Genomic DNA, 19,926 nt, shown 5'->3' with positions numbered 1-19,926 from the left:
GTCCACAGTCACTCCTGGACCTCTCGACACACTGATTGTGGCCACAACTGGAGAGTTGTGTGTAAGACACATGTGGGACCCGTTCCTCTGACTCTCCTGTCTGCCAAGGAGCACTAACTCCCCAGGAAGGCTGTGTTTATTGATGTCAGTGCTGGCTGCAGCACAGGGGATCAGAATGCTGCCTGCACACGCAACACTTTTTAAACCACACAATTTGAGTCAAAATTGTTTTACATAAAAATGTTTGAACTACAAGCTGGACATTAACACCTTATGTCCCAGTTCCCTGTTAGCTCCACAGGGAAAGACAAGGGCGGGGATTAAAGACCGGGATTTCCTCATCAGTTAATGGGGGCCACCAGCTAATTTCCCCAGAAGGAGAAATAGCTAGCGGACCTGGGAATACTGCATCAAATTCCACAGATTTTTCCCTGTTCTTTTGTAAAAAAAAAAAACGCATTTGCCACTGTTGAGAGGTGTGTGGATTTCCTCTTTTCTGATTGGTCATCCTGAGGTCTCACCTTTTGATGGACCCTATATTTTTGCTGGCTTTACAAATCTGTGCATTACCTGTGCGCCCCTTATTAACCTGGTGTATTCCTAATTGGTATATTTAACCTACCTATAAGTCCCTTATATGGCTCAAAATGTACCAGTGGCCTGAAAGTTAAATGCCACTAGAGGACTTCAGCACCTACTGTGCCAGTCACTAGAGTGGCAGAGCAAACATGGCATGAGGCCGGCCTCTGTATCCCGACTGTTAGTACAAAACATGCACTGCGACCTCTCGAAGGAAACCCCTTTTGACAGGTAAAACCTTCCTTTTAAATATGAGAAAGTGGCCACTGTGTTGACCTTGTAGCCCACAAGGCAAGGTGCATGGTATTTAACAGTAGAAAACGTAGAAATGTAAAGCTAGCGTGTCCTTGCAGTAAATAGCCTCCAAAAGTGATTTTCACTGTAGAAAGGATGTCTGGCATATAGAGAAATACTGCAAAGCAATATTAAATATTAATACTGTATCTTGGGAACGAAACCAGCTAGAAAAATATAAATAAATAACTAAATTACTATTTTAACAGCTATCAAAAGACCAACTCAACAGTGAAGCTGAGTTTTAATAAATATTAAGGAAAAGTAACTTTAAGACAGTTAGCCTTTACCTGCCTTTACTGTCAGAAGGCTAATTAGCATAATCCTCTGCGAGCTCTCAATGTGTGATCAAGCATAGGTGTGAAAAAAGTGTGATCTGCCTCCTAGGAGACACAAATAGGCTGATCACAATTTACAGAGATGGCCTCTTTGAACTCCGCAGAATATGAAGGGTTCGGACTGTGGGCCTTCTTTTGACAGCACAGTGCCAACTCCTGCTCTAGAGGCCCCTGAGCCACATGTACCACTTGGGGTACACTTGAAAGGGAGGGAATAAGATGCCAAGACAATTCTTGTGCACCCACTGTCTGGTTGCTGGAGGACCCTGCTTCTGTCCGTCCTACCAGGCTTCTGTCTCTGTGTTGTTGTGGGCACAGTGCCTGCTTCATGCTGTATTTAAGTGTTATATTTGAGAGGACACTTGGATTAGCATAGTATAATTCACACACACACAGCCCTAACAGCCCAAGTTTAATATGGTAGAAGGCTCTCACCATCTTGAAAATTCCCTGACACAAGAAATGTTGGGACTGTTTGCAGTAAAGCAAACAGGAACTGCTGCAAAAGTGAGGAAGGTTACCCCGTGGGAGAGGAGATGAGTGACGCGCACCCACTAGCTGGTGCCAGCCATAAAGGTGGCATCTCCAGGCGCCCTATTTAGAGCACTTGTTGGAGCTGCAGAAGATCAGGAGAGGAGTGGGCCTGCTATCTTTGCCCTGAGAGTAGCCCTAAAGGACTGGGCCTGCTCCCTCTTGTACCCAGGACAATGAAGTGGACTCAGAGGGTCAGCCGACTGACCTCCTGTGTGCCCCTGGGGGACAACAAGCTGCGAGAGGTCTATTGCTGGGAGTACCCAATGGCACCTGGGCTGGACCCAGCTTTTGGCCTCTCCCGGACTCGTCTGTGAGCCTATAAGTGCCTCCCTTGGGGTCCAAGAGGTGGCGGGGGTGTTTTAGGACTGTACTCCTGTGGTGGATTGGGACTTAAAAGACTATGGGCATGATTTAAGATTTGGCGGTCAGCCCTTCCTCCACCAGGGCGATGGAGTAAATTACTCTAACACTCTGGCAGATGTCCCATCTGGGAAACTTTTGAAATGTCCATCGGCCCGGTGGACATTTCAAACATTGACAGTAACTGCCATCAAGGCAATGCAGGATTTTCTTTTTTAAAACAAAAAAAATCAATGCCCCCCACACCGTGGGAGAATCCTCCCATGCGTGGGGATTGAGCACTTTTCACTGCCCTTTAATGCCAGGTTTTCCTGGCTGGCGGTGACAGTCATCGGAAAATGCCTATATGTCCACCAATCTAAATTAGGTGGGTGGATATACGGACCTATAGCCAATTCTGCGATGGCCCTTACTCCGTCTGTCTGTCGGAGAAGTTAGACAACGGGAGAGAGATGTCATCAAACTACGGTCCTCATCATTTAAATCGGGCTGGCATGCCATAGTATTGGCAGAGTTCCTTCTCCATCAAGAATGACATTTTGCCTAAGTAAGAAGGCAAAATCTTAGACTGGGACGAACCTGGTTCATGTACCCAACCCGTGCTCCATTGTGGTCAGCCTCACAGTTTTCCTTGGTCCTGGTCTACTGTGACCATTGGCACTTTGTGCTTTTAGGTGCTATTTATACTTAAAACTGTAAACATCCATATCTCCGGTTCCACTTATTGAATTTTATCAATTTGAAGTTATTTTCCTTATTAATTTTGACTCAATTTTTCTAATTTTCTTTATGAGTTTTGTTATTTTGCATTTTACTTTGTTACTGTTTGGGTACTGCATAAATATTTTACACTTTCCCCTAGTTAAGCCTGTTGGCTCTGTGCCATCGGTAACAGTGGGTTGAGCTGAGGGTAGTTTAGTGACTTTGAGGGTCGAGGGAGCTTCTATGCTCCGCCTCAGGTGAAGTGTGTGGGCAGGTTGGGGCCAGGTGCAGGAGCTGCCACAGTCCCTGCAGCCCCACAGCAGACTCCTGCTTCATTGCCCTGAACTGTGCGCCCCCTACACCCCAACCCACACCAGCACTGCTCCCGGCAGCTCGGGGACTGGTTTAGAGTTTGGCAGATGGGTTACTCAGTCACAAGCATGACAGATATCCCGTCTACAGTATTACGATTTCCATTGGAAATGATGGAATCGTAATAGGGCGGATGTGGCATCCGTCACGTTTGTGTCAGAGTAACCCCCTCCGCCAGACACTAAATCAGGTCCTCAGTGTTAAATGTTTGTTTCAGCGCTGCAGATTGGACATTTCCTCTGCATGTCTGCCAGTGCAGGGGCTCCTGCAGTGAAGGGAGCATTGAAGAGGGGCCAAGCTCAAGGATGCTGCTGTTGCTATGGATCGTAAAGAATAATATAAATATACCATATGTAACTTTCCATTCCTTTTTAACATGCTCTAGGGTAAACTTTATTCCAAATATTAAGGGAAATCAGAAAAAACCTTAGACCATAAGAAGCTGAGCCTGAGACCATGTGAAGCTCATCACAAGGCCACCTGAAACTGAACCTGAGACCATGTGAAGCTGAACCTGAAACTGAGGCTGAGCTCACGTGAAGCTGAACCTGAGACCACGTGAAGCTGAACGTGAGACCATGTGAAGCTGAACCTGAGACTGAGGCTGAGCTCACGTGAAGCTGAACCTGAGACCACGTGAAGCTGAACCTGAGGCCACGTGAAGCTGAACCTGGGACCACATAAAACTGAGCGTGAGACCACGTGAAGCTGAACCTAAGACCACGTGAAGCTGGCCATGAGACCACTTGTAGCTGAGCCTGAGACCACGCGAAGCTGAGCCTGAGACCACGCGAAGCTGAGCCTGAGACCACGCGAAGCTGAGCCTGAGACCACGAAAAGCTGAGCCTGAGACCACGAAAAGCTGAACCTGAGACCACGAAAAGCTGAACCTGAGACCACGAAAAGCTGAACCTGAGACCACGAAAAGCTGAACCTGAGACCACGTGAAGCTGAACCTGAGACCACGTGAAGCTGAACCTGAGACCACGTGAAGCTGAACCTGAGACCACGTGAAGCTGAACCTGAGACCACGTGAAGCTGAACCTGAGACCACGTGAAGCTGAACCTGAGACCACGTGAAGTTGAACCTGAGAGCACATGGTTTTCAGCCCAAGGCCCCCAGTCCTGGCTTTATAAGCCATAGAATGGCTGCTGGTATTTGTAGACCCGGACATGAAAGTGATGCTGCTGGTCCCAGAATGCAGTGTTCTGCGGGATAACACGCCAGGGATGAAGGCGGATTCCACATATGGGACAGAGCAGCCAGAATGTGCTGTTTCATGCCAAGGACTTTATTGTAGGTCCTGGATCGTGGAAATCAGGAGGCAGGTACTTGAATAGCATAACAGTAAGCGCTTTGGGCCTTGCAAGGGGTAAGGGAAGCTGTTTATAAATACTAACAGAACAACATATGCTGACATCCACAGCTGCCATGTGGTCTTACCCTGCTTCTGCAGGAAGGTCGCTCCCCACTCCACCGCCCAGCGCCACCTCCTCACCGTCTGTTCCTTACTTGTTAAAATCCCCAGCCGCTGCGTCCCCTGCGGCCCCTCCCGCCTCCCCACTCCTCCTCACCGTCCATTCCTCCTGTGTTAAAACCCCAGCCGCTGCGTCCCATACAGCCCCACCCCCCCAGCCTTCCCATTCGTCCAGCCCTCCCTCCTCCCAGCTGCCACTCCCTCCCTGCCCCCCATTTATGGCAGCTGCTTCGCGGTAACGAGGAGCAACCCTTGACCCTGCTTCTGCAGGCAGGTCGCTCCCCGCTCCGCCGCACAGCGCCACCTCTTCACCGTCCGTTCCTTACTTGTTAAAATGCCCAGCCGTTGCGTCCCCTGCGGCCCCTCCCGCCTCCCCCTCCCCCTCACCGTCCATTCCTCCTTTGTTAAAACCCCAGCCGCTGCATCCCCTGCGGCCCCTCCCACCTCCCCCCTCCTCCTCACCGTCCATTCCTCCTGTGTTAAAACCCCAGCCACTGCGTCCCCTCCGGCCCCATCCCCAGCGTTCCCATTCGTCCAGCCCTCCCTCCTCCTAGCTGCCACTCCCTCCCTCCCCCCCATTTATGGCAGCCGTGGCGCAGATGCGCCGCTGGTGCGCCAAAGGCAAGCCCGTCAGCACCCGTCTGCGCCAAGACCGCGCCCAGCACCAGTCCCCCTGGCCTTCTCAGACAAACCTACTCCCCCTCGCCCTCCACTCACTCAACCCACCTGCCCTTGTCCCACCTGCACCCTTTCCAGCCCCACACACACTCATGGCCCCTTCAGCTGCCTCACCTGTCATTTCTCCTGCTCCTCACCCCCCACACCACACACCAACCATAGCGACCCCCCAACAACAAACACAACACCCCCAACACAATACACACCTACTCTGCCCCCACCCCCACCCCCGCCACACACCACCCCACAACCAGAACACACCCCGCAACAACACCCTCATGCACCACACCAACACCACCCACCTCAAATGCCTGCTCCTCAACACCCGCTCCCTTCACAAACATGCCATAGAACTCTGGGACCTCATCACATCACACTCACCTGACATCACCTTCTTCACTGAAACCTGGACCAACCCCTCCTCGGAACCCGACATAGCCATCAACACCCCCAAGGGATACAAACTCCTACGCAAAGACCGCCTCAACAGGCCAGGTGGTGGCATCGCCATCCTACACAGGGATACCATCAAAATCACCACTAGCTCCCAAGACACTATCGACAACACAGAACACATGCACTTCCTAATCCACATTAACAACAACTCCACCCACGGAGGTACACTAATCTACAGACCACCAGGACCACGCCCCGCCTTCTGCGACACCATCGCTGACACCATCAGCTCGCACGCCCTCACCTCCACAGACTGCATTCTCCTCGGTGATTTCAACTTTCACTTGGAGAACCTACAAGACCACAGCCCTACCTCCCTCGTAGACAACCTCACCAACCTCGGACTAAAACAACTGGTCACCACACCCACCCACTCAGCAGGACACACGCTTGACGCAATTTTCACCTCAAGCCAACCCATACCCTACACCCACACCACTGAACTCCTCTGGACTGACCACCACTGCGTCCACTTCTCCTTCACCAAACCCCCCACACACCACCATCAACACACCACACCCTACCGCATGTGGGACAAGATCCCCACAGAACGCCTGAACTCCCAACTGGCTCACAACCCCCCCCCCCACACCAACAACCCCAACACAGGAGCACACACACTAGCGCCCCTCAGAAAACACATTGCCACCCGCAACATCAAGAACGCCCCATGGTTCACCCCCGAACTCCAAGACTCCAAACGCAAATAGCGCCAAGCGGAGAAAATATGGCGACAAGAACCCTCTACAACCAACTCCTCCACCCTCAAAGCCACCATTTGCACCCATCACCAACTCATACGCACCGTCAAAAGAGATCACTACAAGACACGCCTTGACAACAACTCTCAAAACAGCAAAAAACTCTTCACCATCATTAACGAACTAGCCAAACCCAAAGCCAGCAACATAGACCCCTCACACACACAGCCCCTATGTGATGCCCTCTCCAACCACTTCCACCACAACAGCTTCATACCACACACACCCACCACACACACACCCCTCACTCCCTCAACCCAACCCCCACTCATGACCCCCCACCACACTCACCACCTGGGCCCCCACCACACACGAAGAAACCGAAAAAACCATGAACTCCATCCACTCTGGATCCCCCTCCGACCCTTGTCCACATCGCACCTACAACAAATCGAGCCCAACCATCGCCCCCATACTCCGCGACATAATCAACTCCTCCTTCGACTCCGCCACCTACCCAGACCCCTGGAAGCACACGGAAATCACTGCTCTCCTAAAAAAACCAAAGCCAACCCGGAGATCCTCTCCAACTATCGCCCCATCTCCTTCCTCCCTTTCCCCGCAAAGGTCGCCGAGAAACTAGTCAACTCCCGCCTATCCCACTTCCTCGAAGAAAACAACACTCTTGACCCCTCACAATCCGGGTTCCGCAAGAACCACAGCACGGAAACCGCCCTCATCGCATGCACTGACGACATTAGGACCAAAGTCGACAAAGGCGAGACCGTCGCACTCATCCTCCTAGACCTCTCTGCAGCCTTTGACACTGTCTGCCACCACACACTCCGCACACGCCTCCACAACATAGGAATTCGCCACAAAGCCTTAGACTGGCTCACCTCCTTCCTCACTGACCGGACCCAGAGAGTCCGCCTTCCACCTTTCCACTCCACCGCTACCAAGATAATCTGCGGAGTCCCCCAAGGGTCCTCCCTCAGCCCCACACTCTTCAACATTTACATGATACCCCTAGTCAACATCTTCCAATCACATGGAATCACTATCCTCTCCTATGCAGATGACACCCAACTCATCCTCTCCCTCACCCGCAACCCCACCAAAGCCAAAAGCAACCTACATGCTGCTGTCCTCGACACCGCCAACTGGATGACCACTAACCACCTCAAGCTTAACTTCAATAAAACTGAAATCATCATCTTCGGCCCCAACGAAACCATATGGGACGACTCCTGGTGGCCCACCGCCCTAGGCCACGCACCCACCCCCGAAAACCACGCACGCAACCTCTGCATCATCCTGGACCCCTCCCTCTCCATGACACCTCAAATCAATGCTCTAACCTCCTCCTGCTTCCACACACTCCGCACTCTAAAAATATCCTTCAAATGGATTCCCACAGAGACCAGGAAGACAGTCACCCATGCACTCATCAGCAGCAGACTAGACTATGGTAACGCCCTCTACGCCGGCACCACACTCAAACTCAAACGCAAACTCCAGAGAATCCAGAACACAGCCGCACGCCTAGTCCTTGGCCTCCCCCGCCACGAACGAATCTCACCACACCTCAAATCCCTTCACTGGCTCCCCATAGAGAAGAGAATCCCTTTTAAGATCCTCATCCACGCACACAAATCCCTCCACAACACCGGCCCGACCTACCTCGACGAAAGAGTTAACTTCCACCCTCCCACACGCAACCTACGATCAGCCGACCTCGCCCTAGCCACAGTCCCCCGCATCCAACGCACCACCACAGGAGGCAGGACCTTCTCCTACCTCGCCCCCAAAACCTGGAACTCCCTCCCCACCAACCTTCGCAAAACCAAAGACCTCCTGCTCTTCAGAAAAAACCTCAAGACATGGTAGTTCGAACAGTGACCCTCCTGCCCCCCCCTCCCCCACCAAGTGCCTTGAGACCCTCAGGGGTGAGTAGCGCGCTTTATAAAAAAAAATGATTTGATTTGATTTATTTATCCAGCCCTGGGATCTCATCCTACAGCCCTTGCCATGCAGGATTTTGCCAGCCCTTAGTTACATTGTTAAAAGTCATTACTACAACTCCCAGGATGCACCGCCTGTGGGTCTAGAACCACGGCTTTGGCTTATGTGGTGACACCTGGCCCTGCTCCAGGCAGATGGGACCGGTGGAGCTCTCCAACCCACACACCCTCTGCCCCACGTCCCTCCCTCCCTGAGTTAGGAGAGACTCCCCTTCCCTCCGGCTCCTCTCACACAAAGGATGCTGTCACCTCTTGTGTGAGGGACAGAAGGGGCCGTGCGTGTCAGGCCCAGCCTCACCTCTCCTCGCTCACAGCCCTCCTTGGCACACCCTCTGACCCACTTCCCTCCCCCCTGAGTTAGGAGAGAGACACTCTCCTCCCCTCACACAAAGGATGCTGTCACCTCTTGTGTGAGGGACAGAAGGGGCTGTGTTTGTGCTTCAGGCCCAGCCTCACATCTCCTTACTCACAGGCTGCAGCCCTCCTTGGCACTCCCTCTGCCCCACTCCCCTCCCTCCCTGAGTTAGGAGAGAGACAATCCCCTCCGGCTCCTCTCACACAAACGATGCTGTCACCTCCTGTGTGAGGGACAGAAGGGGCCGTGTGTGTCAGGCCCAGCCTCACCTCTCCTCACTCACAGGCTCACAGCCCTCCTTGGCACACCCTCTGCCCCACGGCCCTCCCTGCCCGAGACACTCCCCTCCTCCCCTGCTCCACTCACACAAAGCATGCCGTCACGGTCATCTCCTGTGTGAGGGACAGAAGGAGCTGTGTTTGTGCTCCGGGCCCAGCCTCACCTCTCCTCACTCGCAGGCTCCCAGCCCTCCTTGGCACAGCGCCTCGACCACACTCTGCACAGAGATGGCAAATTTAAAGAGATTTGTGGAAATGAACGAAAAACTTACGGCTGCAGCGAAGAACAAGGCCCCCGAGGAGCTGCTATTTACCTATAACGGGGTGCTGTATCCCAGCATGCTGTGCAGCCCAGAGACCTTCCAGGCGCTAGACACTTTCCAGCTCCGGGCAGACGACCTGCTCATGGTTTCTTACCCTAAGTGCGGTGAGTAAATACACTGTTTATAGTCGTTAGTTATGTTTTTTTCGAATCGGCAGGTTCCGGCCCACATTTTGCAGGCTTGGAGTGTTCAGCTCAAACTATCAATGCTAAATTGAAACTACAAGTCCCAGAATGCACCGTTTAAAGGTAACGGTTATTGACAGATCCCAGTTATAGAATACCCGTCTAAAACCCATACACACGATACTCAGTGGCACAGCCTGTTCGTGAACTCGGACCCCTGTAGTTAGCTCGTGACGTCACTACGCAGTAACTTGTATATTTGAATAGTGACGTCACGGCTTCGGATGCAGAGATGGCAGTGTGCGCATCTGGTACCCACCATTGGCAACTCACTTCCCTGTGAGTTCACCGACATTGGCTGCTAAGGGGACCTTTGCTGCTGTGATTATTCATTTTACTGCTGAGCCCGGCAGGAGGGCTGAGCGCCTGCACATGACAACAGATTGAAAGCAATAGCCTGGCTTTACACCTGCTCACATGGCACTGCCTGGCTTACCATACACGTCCTCCCAGGTGCATCATGGTAAATGCAGTGCGTGACAACAGTCGCCTCCCTCACAAGTATCGAAGTGTTTCCATTCTCGGCGCAGCCCGTGCGGTGTGTCTCACCGTGTGAGTCTCGGCATGAAACGCACAGGGGTTGTGGTGATGGGGCAGGCCGGATGCTGCAGAGAGGGGGGGAGGTTGTGGTCATGTGTAATAATGCACACACCTCCCTGCCCCCCGTGCAGCTTGTTGCAGTGACCTGTGCCAGCACTGGTCTAAGGGGACAGGACTCCTGCTGACTTGCAGTGTCCCATACCCTTGCCACCTGCAGCAGGGGCACCGCCTTGGATGGTTTTTAAAGATGGGTCAACTAAGGTCAAGGGTACGACATATGCTCTGGTGCTGTGCGGTATACTGCAGCTTGTCACAACAGCAAACTGTTTATTGTTACAATAAAACTGGGCCAACCTGCCCCAGGCGCCCTCGAGGCGCATGATGACGCGACCTTCAAGACTCGGCTGCTATTGGTGCAGCCGGTGGCATCACTTCCTGTGGACTACACACTGCCCTTACCACCTTTGGTCTCTGCGGTAACTCAGTCACACCACCATTCAATTACAAACTAATATGTGACGTAATGCGTACATTAGAAAGGCATCCACCTAACTGAGAATATCATCCTTTCCGACAGGTGACCCCGGGATCTCTAAAAGTACCAATGACAAGGGGAACAAAAAATAAACACTCAGCTCCGATGTTGGAATCAATCAATCAATCAATATATTTATAAAGCGCACTACGTACCCGTTAGGGTTTCAAGGCGCTGGGGGGGGAGCGCTGTTACTGGTCGAAGAGCCAGGTCTTGAGGAGTCTTCTGAAGGTGAGTAGGTCCTGCGTCCGTCGCAGGTTGGTTGGGAGAGTGTTCCATGTCTTGGCGGCGAGGTAGGAGAAGGATCTGCCTCCGGATGTCTTTCGGTGGATGCGGGGGACGGTGGCGAGTGTGAGGTCTGCGGAGCGGAGCTGTCGGGTGGGGGTGTAGAAGCTGAGTCTGTTGTTCAGGTAGGCTGGCCCAGCGTTGTGGAGTGCTTTGTGTGCGTGGGTAAGGAGCTTGAATGTGATCCTCTTGTCAACGGGGAGCCAGTGAAGGTTTCTCAGGTGGGGAGTGATGTGGTTGCGGCAGGGTACGTTGAGGATCAGTCGGGCGGAGGAGTTTTGGCTGCGTTGGAGGCGTCGTAGGTGTTTTGTCGGGACGCCTGTGTAAAGTGCGTTGCCGTAGTCTAGCCTGCTGCTGATGAGGGTCTGTGTTACTCTTTTTCGTGTGTCTGTCGGGATCCACTTGTAGATCCCGCGGAGCATGCGGAGAGTGTTGTACCAGGAGGAGGAGACTGCGTTGACCTGTTTTGACATGGAGAGGGAAGAGTCGAGGATGAAGCCCAGATTGCGTGCGTGGTCGGTCGGTGTAGGTGGGGTTCCTAGAGATGTTGGCCATCAGGAGTTGTCCCAGGCAGAGGGGTTGGGTCCGAGGATGAGGACCTCCGTCTTGTCTGAGTTCAGTTTCAGGCGGCTGTTTCTCATCCATTCGGCAACGGCCCGCATTCCCTCGTGGAGGTTGGACTTGGCGGTGTGTGGGTCCTTGGTGAGGGAGAGGATGAGGTGGGTGTTGTCGGCGTAGGAGATGATGTTGAGGTTGTATCGGCGGGCTACTTGGGCGAGGGGTGCCATGTAGATGTTGAATAATGTTGGGCTGAGGGATGAGCCCTGGGGTACGCCGCAGATGATTTTGGTGGCTCTGAAGCAGAAGGGGGAGGCGGACTCTCTGGGTTCTGTCGGAGAGGAAGGATGTAGTCCATTTGAGGGCTTTCTCTTGTATTCCGGCTTTGAGGAGGCGGGTTCTCAGAGTGTGATGGCATACCGTGTCGAAGGCGGCTGATAGGTCCAGGAGGATGAGGGCTGATGTTTCGCTGTTGTCCATTTGGCGTCTGATGTCGTCTGTGGCGGCGAGGAGTGCGGTCTCGGTGCTCTGATTTTGTCGGAAGCCAGATTGGGAGGGGTCCAGGATGTTGTTGTCTTCGAGATGGCGAGTCAGTTGTGCGTTGACGATTTTTTCTATGACCTTCGCAGGGAACGGGAGTAGGGAGATGGGTCTGAAGTTCTTTAGGTCCTGGGGGTCTGCTTTGGGTTTCTTAAGGAGGGGGTTGATTTCGGCGTGTTTCCAGCTTTGAGGGAATGTTGCTGTTTCAAAGGAGATGTTGATGACCTTCCGTAGTTGGGGAGTGATGGCTGCATCTGCTTTGTTGTGCACGTGGTGAGGGCATGGGTCTGATGGTGATCCGGAGTGTATGGAGTTCATGATTTTGCGTGTCTCGGTGTCGCTGACGTTGGTCCAGGCGGTTAGGCGATTGGCGCGGGTGGTGTTAGCCGGGGTGGTGTCTGGCGTGGTGAGGGCGGCTGTGGTGTCGAAGCTGTCGTGGATGTCGGTAATCTTTTGGTGGAAGTAGGTGGCAAGAGAGTTGCAGAGTTCTTGTGAGGGTGGAATGTCGTTGATGGTGGCGCTGGGGTTGGAGAGTTCCTTCACGATGATGAAGAGCTCTTTGCTGTTGTGTGCGTTGTTATCTAGGCGGTCTTTGAAGGAGGATCTTTTGGCTAGTCTGATTAGTTGGTGGTGTCTGAGGGTGGCGTCTTTGTGGACCGTGAGGCTGTCAGGTGTGTGTTCAGCGAGCCATTTATTCTTGAGTCTCCGGCAGATACGTTTGGAGGTCTGGAGCTCTTCGGTGAACCAGGTGGCTTTCTTGGTGACTTGGTTGTGGGTGGACTTCTTGAGTGGTGCGAGGGAGTTGGCGCAGTCGTTGATCCACTGTCTGAGGTTGTGGGCGGTGGTGTCTGGGTCGGCGGGGTCTTTAGACGACTTCTGGGCAAGGCCGTTGGTCAGCTGGTCTTGGGTGACTTTGCTCCAGTGGCGGCGGGGTGGCTGTAGAGTACGGTGGTGCTTGACCTTTTTCTGGAAGGTGAAGTGGATGCAGTGGTGGTCAGTCCAGTGGAGTTTGGTGGTGTGGTCGAAGGTGATGTGGGTGCCTGTGGAGAAGATGGGGTCAAGCGTGTGGCCGGCTGCGTGGGTGGGAGCGGTGATGAGTTGTCTGAGGCCGAGGTTGTCGATCAGGGTGATGGAGTTGACGTTGTTGTTGTTCTCGAGGTGGAAGTTCAGGTCCCCGAGGAGGATGTAGTCTGTAGAGGCGAGTGCGTGGGTACTGGCGAGGTCCGAGATGGAGTCGGTGAGGACCTGGGGGGTGGCTGTGTGGGCGATGGCTATTCCTCCTCCGATTCCGTTTGTGTGATCCCTGCGGGTGATTTAGTAGCCCTGTGGGAGGGCTATGGCGATGTCTGGTGCCGAGGAGTCGTTCCACCAGGTTTCGGTAAGGAAGGCCACGTCCGGGGCTGAGGTGTCGAGCAGGTCCCAGAGTTCGATGGCGTGCTTGCGTGCGGAGCGGGTGTTTAGGAGTATGCAGTGGAGGTGGTTGGTTCTGGTTGTTGGAGGTTTGGTGGTTCTGTCGCAGGTGAATCTACAGTCGTGGCAGGTGAAGGGAACGTGGCTATTTCTTGGTGAGGACTGGAAGCATGCTTTGGAGCGGCCAGGGTTGAGTGCGTTGAGGTAGCTGGCAGTGTAGTGGTGTCTGGGGGTTACGAGGACCAGGGGGGGTGGCGCTGGGCGCGGTCCGGGTGCAGACGGGCTTGCCTCTGGCGCGCCAGCGGCGCGCGACCGCCATTAAGAAGGGGAGGAGGGAGGGAGGAGCAGATGGGAGGCGGGAGGCGTGGACGAATGGGGGCTTGAAGGGGGTGGGGCCGCAGGGACGCATCGGCAGGAGGAGACTGCTCGGGGGAGCCGAGGCGCTTGGGGGGGGGGGGCAGTGTGTCAACATGGGGCAGCGAGAAGAAAACCAAAAGCACAGAGAATACGGAGCAAAACCAGAGAGCTTAAACGGAATAACACACGGAGTGGAAACAGAGAGCTAAGAAAAGGTAGACAGAAAGACACGGGGCAGAAAACAGAGAGCTGGACATGGAAAAGCACACGGAGTTCAAACAGAGAGCTGAAAGGTAGACAGAAAGACACGGGGCAGAAAACAGAGAGCTGGACACAGAAAAGCACACGGAGTTCAAACAGAGAGCTGAAAGGTAGACAGCAGACACGGAAAACACGGAGTGGACTAGGCAGAGAACACGAGAAAACACGGAGTGGACCGTAAAAACAGATGAGGTAACACACAACAGCTGAGACAAGGTAACTCAGGACAGGGTGAACACACACAGCTAAAACAAGACGGCACTTACCACTAGGCACCAGGGATGGCCGAGGGCGGGGGGGAGGACACAGGGACAGCTGGGTGTCGCTGTTCGTGCGGGGAGTGATCCAGTGGACACAGAGGTCAAAGGAATGGGCCCTCTCTGCAGGGTCACCCCCAAACTTTTTGTCTTTACCCCTCTCCTCTCCTGAATTCATTTGTCCACATGCTTCAACACCCTCCGTATACTCTGCAAGACCTTCAGGTGGATTCCCGTAGAAACCAGAAGAACGGTCACCCACGCCCTCGGCAGCAGCAGACTGGACTACGGCAACGCCCTCTATGCGGGGATTACGGGAAAACTCCAGCGCATCCAGAACGCCTCAGCACGTCTCATCCTCAACCTCCCTCGCCACAAGCACATCTCCACCCACCTCAGAACCCTACACTGGCTACCCGTCAACAGGATCCTCTTCAAAATCCTAATCCACGCTCACAAAGACCTCCACAACACCGGACCGGCCTCAACTCTGTCTCACTGGTTCCTGTTCTTCCAGGGGTAGCCTGTCTCTAATCTATACTTCTAGGTGCTCCCTCTGTCTCACCGGTTGCTGTACTTCTAGGGGTAGCCTGTCTCTAACCTATGCTGCTAGGTGCTCCCTCTATCTCACCGGTTCCTGTACTTCTAGGGGTAGCCTGTCTCTAATCTATGCTGCTAGACGCTCCCTCTGTCTCACTGGTTCCTGTACGTCTAGGGGTAGCCTGTCTCTAGTCTATACTTCTAGGCGCTCCCTCTGTCTCACCGGTTCCTTTACTTCTGGGGGTAGCCTGTCTCTAGTCTATGCTGCTAGGCGCTCCCTCTGTCTCAACGGTTCCTGTACTTCTAGGGGTAGCCTGTCTCTAATCTTTGCTTCTAGGCGCTCCCTCTGTCTCGCCGGTTCCTGTACTTCTAGGGGTAGCCTGTCTCTAATCTATGCTTCTAGGCGCTCCCTCTGTCTCACCGGTTGCTGTACTTCTAGGGGTAGCCTTTCTCTAATCTATGCTTCTAGGCGCTCCCTCTGTCTCACCGGTTCCTGTACTTCTAGGGGTAGCCTGTCTCTAGTCTATGCTTCTAGGCGCTCCCTCTGTCTCACCGGTTGCTGTACTTCTAGGGGTAGCCTGTCTCTGCCCATGCTGTCACTGTGCTAATCTGAACTAGAATGGTTTCTGTTTCCGCCACTTCCTGTCTTTCCCCGTCCGCACCAGGAAGCGTTGTCCAGTGTGCTGATGACAGACCTCTGATGTTTTCAAACTTCTTATGATTGAGAAACAAATTACCGTATTTGGTGGCACCATGTTACATGCTGTTTGACACCATTAAAAATACGAAATGTTAAATCAATGAAAATATGAATGTTCAATCAATGTAAAGTGAGTAATATAACACCAAATCCTCACTAACGTAGACTGCTGCCTTACAGAAGTAGTTGAACAGCATTCTTGTGTGTCCAATCCACTGAAGGAGTCTACAGTAGGGCATGCAGAAGAGCTCTTAATAGAGCCACGTTTAGATTTCAAGTTTTATATCAGCACTGTGTATGAGATTAAGCATACTATGAGTCAGAGCATAACCTGACCTCAAAATGTGTGAGTCTCACTCAAAATGAGTGACACTTGAGGTCTCTGTGGGTCAGGGAATGGGAATTCCTCCTTTGTGCATTGCCACAACTCCTCCTAATGAAGGCCTACCTCCCTGCCTTCTCGAGCACGTGTGTAGGAAATCTTTAGAACTCTGTTCACTCTCACCTCTGCTAACCAGTAGTAAAGTGCCTGTGCTCCCCCTTTACACATGGTTACATTGGCTATTCGCTGCCATTACACCAAAGAACTGCACTTTGTTTCAAACTGTGGCCATCACTGCAAGGTCCAGATTACTAAACTGTGTTATTTACACCGTACTCACCTTACACCGCAGAGGCTCAATAAAATATCCTCGTCGAGACGAGCAGCATGCCCAGGATGTGGTGCAGGGGTGGCTTCATTTATGAAAATGGCATGGACGTGTAACAATGTGATGGCCTATTGGAAGGCGATAGGAGCTATAATGTGCTGAGCGACCCCTCTAAAACTTTGCACCACAGTGAATCATTGCCTGCAGCGTATAATATCCAGACCTATGAAATAATACCCCGACCTTTGAAAGGGCTAAAAATTGGAAATAGGTCTGCAGTACTGTGAATGCTTTTGGCAAAGAGACGCACAACCCCACACTGGCTCTCCCACCGCCCCCCTAAACTTCAAACATGGATCCTAGATTGGACAGAATGGGCTGTTGCTGAGGGGCATTGATGCAAGAGGTACCGAGGGATGAGAATGAGGGGCGGATCTGGAAACCTGGGGGAAATGATTACTCTCTTGACAGCAGACCCTGACACAGGTGAGAGACTATAGAGGATTTATTGCAAGCGGAAGAGAGAGATTGACGCGAATACATGATGGGACAGACTGGACAATGTGGGGACGCAACATGGTAAATGTACAGATCGATTTTAAATAATGGAATAGCTGCACTTGATAAGTTGGATCTAATCTAAATAGAATGTAGCAGACTGTAAGCCTAATCAACTGCGAAAACCTGGCTTGTGTCTTTCAGTGCTGTATCACTGCGATTCACGCTTACTGGTACCATGCTATTTTATGTAATAATGGAAAATAGATTGGCTAAAAACAACTTGCATGTAGGTCCCAAACATATGGAGCCAAAACTGCCCATAGGGCCTGGATGTTCAATGCCATTTGTGGACTGCAGCGTCTCTTGTGCCACCCACTGTGGTGCAGTGTACACACGGCTTCAGGCCTACCCTGCGTGGCCTGACTGCTGCAGTGTAGAACCTGCGGTGTGATAAGCCTAAATAACCCCTTGGACAGATAAAGATCTCCCTTTTAAATATTAATGTCACCCATATATATGCCTTTTAGCCTCCAAGGTATGGTATGTGGTATTTAAAAGTGGGACGTGTCCTATGTAGAAAAACAGGGTGCATATTAAAATACTGATATTGCTAATTTGAGAAAGGGGCCTAGAAAAAAATAACTATTTTAAATAATTATTAAAACTGCAAAATATTGGTGAAGTGAGATTTGTAATAAATATTATGGACTAGTAACTTTTGGAACATTACCCATTACCTGCCTGAGCTGTTAGAAGGCGAATTAGCATAAGCCTCTGACTGCGCTCAGCCTGTGCTCAAACCTTGAATAGGTGTGAATAAGGTCTGAAATGCCTCCCGACTGATCTGAACGGGCGGAGATGACTCCTCTGGCTCAACAGAATATTCAGAGGGGGGTTTAACGTCCTGTGACACCACCCTGTCAAATCCTGTTTGTCAGGTCTGTTGAGCCACATGAAACACTTGTGATGCATTTGAAAGGGAGCAACCGGTCTGGGTTTGATGTGGGTGCTGTGCCTGCTTCAAGTTGGATTTTAGTGTTAGATGCGGGAGGAAACTAGGATTACCATAGTATCCTTCACATTCAAACCCCGAGTATGAGTGGAAATTTCATGTGGCTGAAGACGTCCCCATCTTGAAACTGCCCTGGCAGGTGGCATTTTGTGCCTGTATGAGGTAAGGGAAACAGAAACTGTAGAAAAAGCAGGTAGGGTTGGCCGCAGGGAGCCAGTACCACATTGGTTAGGGAGTACCTGAGAGTCTCCTTCCCCCAATAGCTGGTGTCACATTTCAATGTGGCACCCTAGGACACCTCAACAGAACTCTTTCTAGACTTGTGCAAGGTCACAAGAGGACTGCCCCTGCTGTCTCTGATCTGAGATGAGACCTGAAGGACTGGACCTGCTCCGTTTTGTACCCAGGACAACAAAGTAGCTGGCTGGCCTCCTACGCGGCTATAGGGAGACAACAAGCTGTAAAAGGGCTTTTCCTGTAAGTACCCAGCTGACCAGTGGCAACTATTCCCTCGCCTGGACCCTGCTGTTGGCTTCTTCCTGAGAAGGTTATTCCTGTGGTTGTCTTGGCACCGGAAGCAAGCTTGGAAACATTTGTTCCAGACCAGTGGGACTTTTCTGATTTCCAGACTTTCACCTGGATCAGTCTAGTTGATGTATCTGACCTGAGATGTGTTCCGGTTGGCCTGAATTCACTCTTGGCCCCAGTCCACCACGACCATTGAGTATCGTTGCCTCTACTTTGTTCTTGCCAGTATTTTACTTGAAAAATCATATCTTTGGTTCCGTTTCATTTATTTTTTCAGTTTTGGATTTTATTGATTTACATTTAAACTTCTTTATTGATTTGGTACTGCATAAATACTTTACACACTGTCCTAAGTTAGGCCTGCATGCTCTGGGTGATAGATACCAGTGTCTTGAGCTCAGGTGAGTTTAGTAATTTTAAGGGTTCACCCTGACAAGGGTTGTGATTATCCCTTCAGGTGGGTAGTCACCCACCCTGAATAATTGTCCAATTATTAATGATCGGTCTGCAGAAATTGTGGAGGCTCAATAGATATCCCGAGAGATGCCTTGCGGAATCTTCTTAAAATGAATTGTTTCCCTCTGAAGGGATGGCAGAGAGATGTCTGTTTGCAAATCTGAACCAAATTCAATCACATGACCTCTGACCATTTAATATTCATGCCTAATGAAATGAGTGCAAATTTCCCTTCTCTGTCTCTTAATGGTTGCATTGTTATGTTTCAGGTACCAACTGGACCATTCATATTTTACATGACATGATGTACAACATCCATGGCCAGGAGCCGCCGCCCGTCCTGAGCATGCTTGAATTCGGAACCCCGGACAAATTTGAGGTTGGTGCTGAGGAATAGCAACATTATGTATTGTACTCGCAAAACGTAGTCCATTCTGCGTAGAAATCCCACCCATGTCAACGCTGCTCAATAATACTCTCTTTTAACAGGGGGCATGTGCTTGCACCATAACCAGGTCCCAAGCCAGCTCAATGCAGTCTCTAGATTAAGCAGTGCTCATGGAAGAGTTGGGGGTGTACATGTCCGTATAGTTGAGTGCTCCAGTGAAGCACAACCACAACTGGTGAGGGTTGTGTAAACAGCAAACAAGGCAAATAGTCCTGGATTAAGGAAACACCACTATTTGAGTAGCAACGACTCCCTTTGCATTTCCTGGCCAGGTTCATCCTGGTGGACTGTTAGGCAATCCCCTGCCTCTTCTAAGAGATTGTTTCTGAGACAGTTCCCTGAAAGGATTTGACTCTGTAGGCAAGGCGAGAGTGCCCGTCTGCCTCATGAAAGGCCCTTTTCCTGGCATCAGGGTTGAAACACGAAATGAACACTTAAGTGTGAAGGGAGCACATCTTTAGGGAGCGATCTCTAAACACAAGCGTCTAGATTTCCAATCTTCATGGAGAGCACATGGGCTTTGTAGCTTTGTGTAGTATCATGTGCTCAGTTGTCCATCACATAAAAGCAGAGGTCAAAGTGGGTAGGAACTCCTGGGACACAAACCTGTTCCTAATCATTGTTGAAATAGAGGTTGGGCACGCACTGGCATGGATGCATCTGGTGAATCCCCTGCCACGCTTGTGCTTAG

The 19,926-nt window shown here is 51.7% G+C and overlaps 1 protein-coding gene across 1 annotated transcript in view; it reads left to right on the top strand.

The window, feature by feature from the left end:
- Positions 1-9,079: 9,079 nt before the first annotated feature.
- LOC138303547 (sulfotransferase 6B1-like) overlaps positions 9,080-19,926 on the top strand; it is a 118,233-nt gene continuing 107,386 nt past the window's right edge. The window contains exons 1-2 of the mRNA XM_069242789.1: positions 9,080-9,576; positions 19,057-19,166. Coding sequence (XP_069098890.1) covers positions 9,378-9,576; positions 19,057-19,166 — 309 coding nt within the window. The 5' untranslated portion in view covers positions 9,080-9,377. The remainder of the gene's footprint in view (positions 9,577-19,056; positions 19,167-19,926) is intronic.

The sequence above is a fragment of the Pleurodeles waltl genome, chromosome 7 (genome assembly GCF_031143425.1).
Source record: "Pleurodeles waltl isolate 20211129_DDA chromosome 7, aPleWal1.hap1.20221129, whole genome shotgun sequence".
NCBI classification, from domain to species: domain Eukaryota; kingdom Metazoa; phylum Chordata; class Amphibia; order Caudata; family Salamandridae; genus Pleurodeles; species Pleurodeles waltl.
Note: the sequence above shows the minus strand (reverse complement) of the source record. Positions and strands in the feature narration are given on the sequence as shown.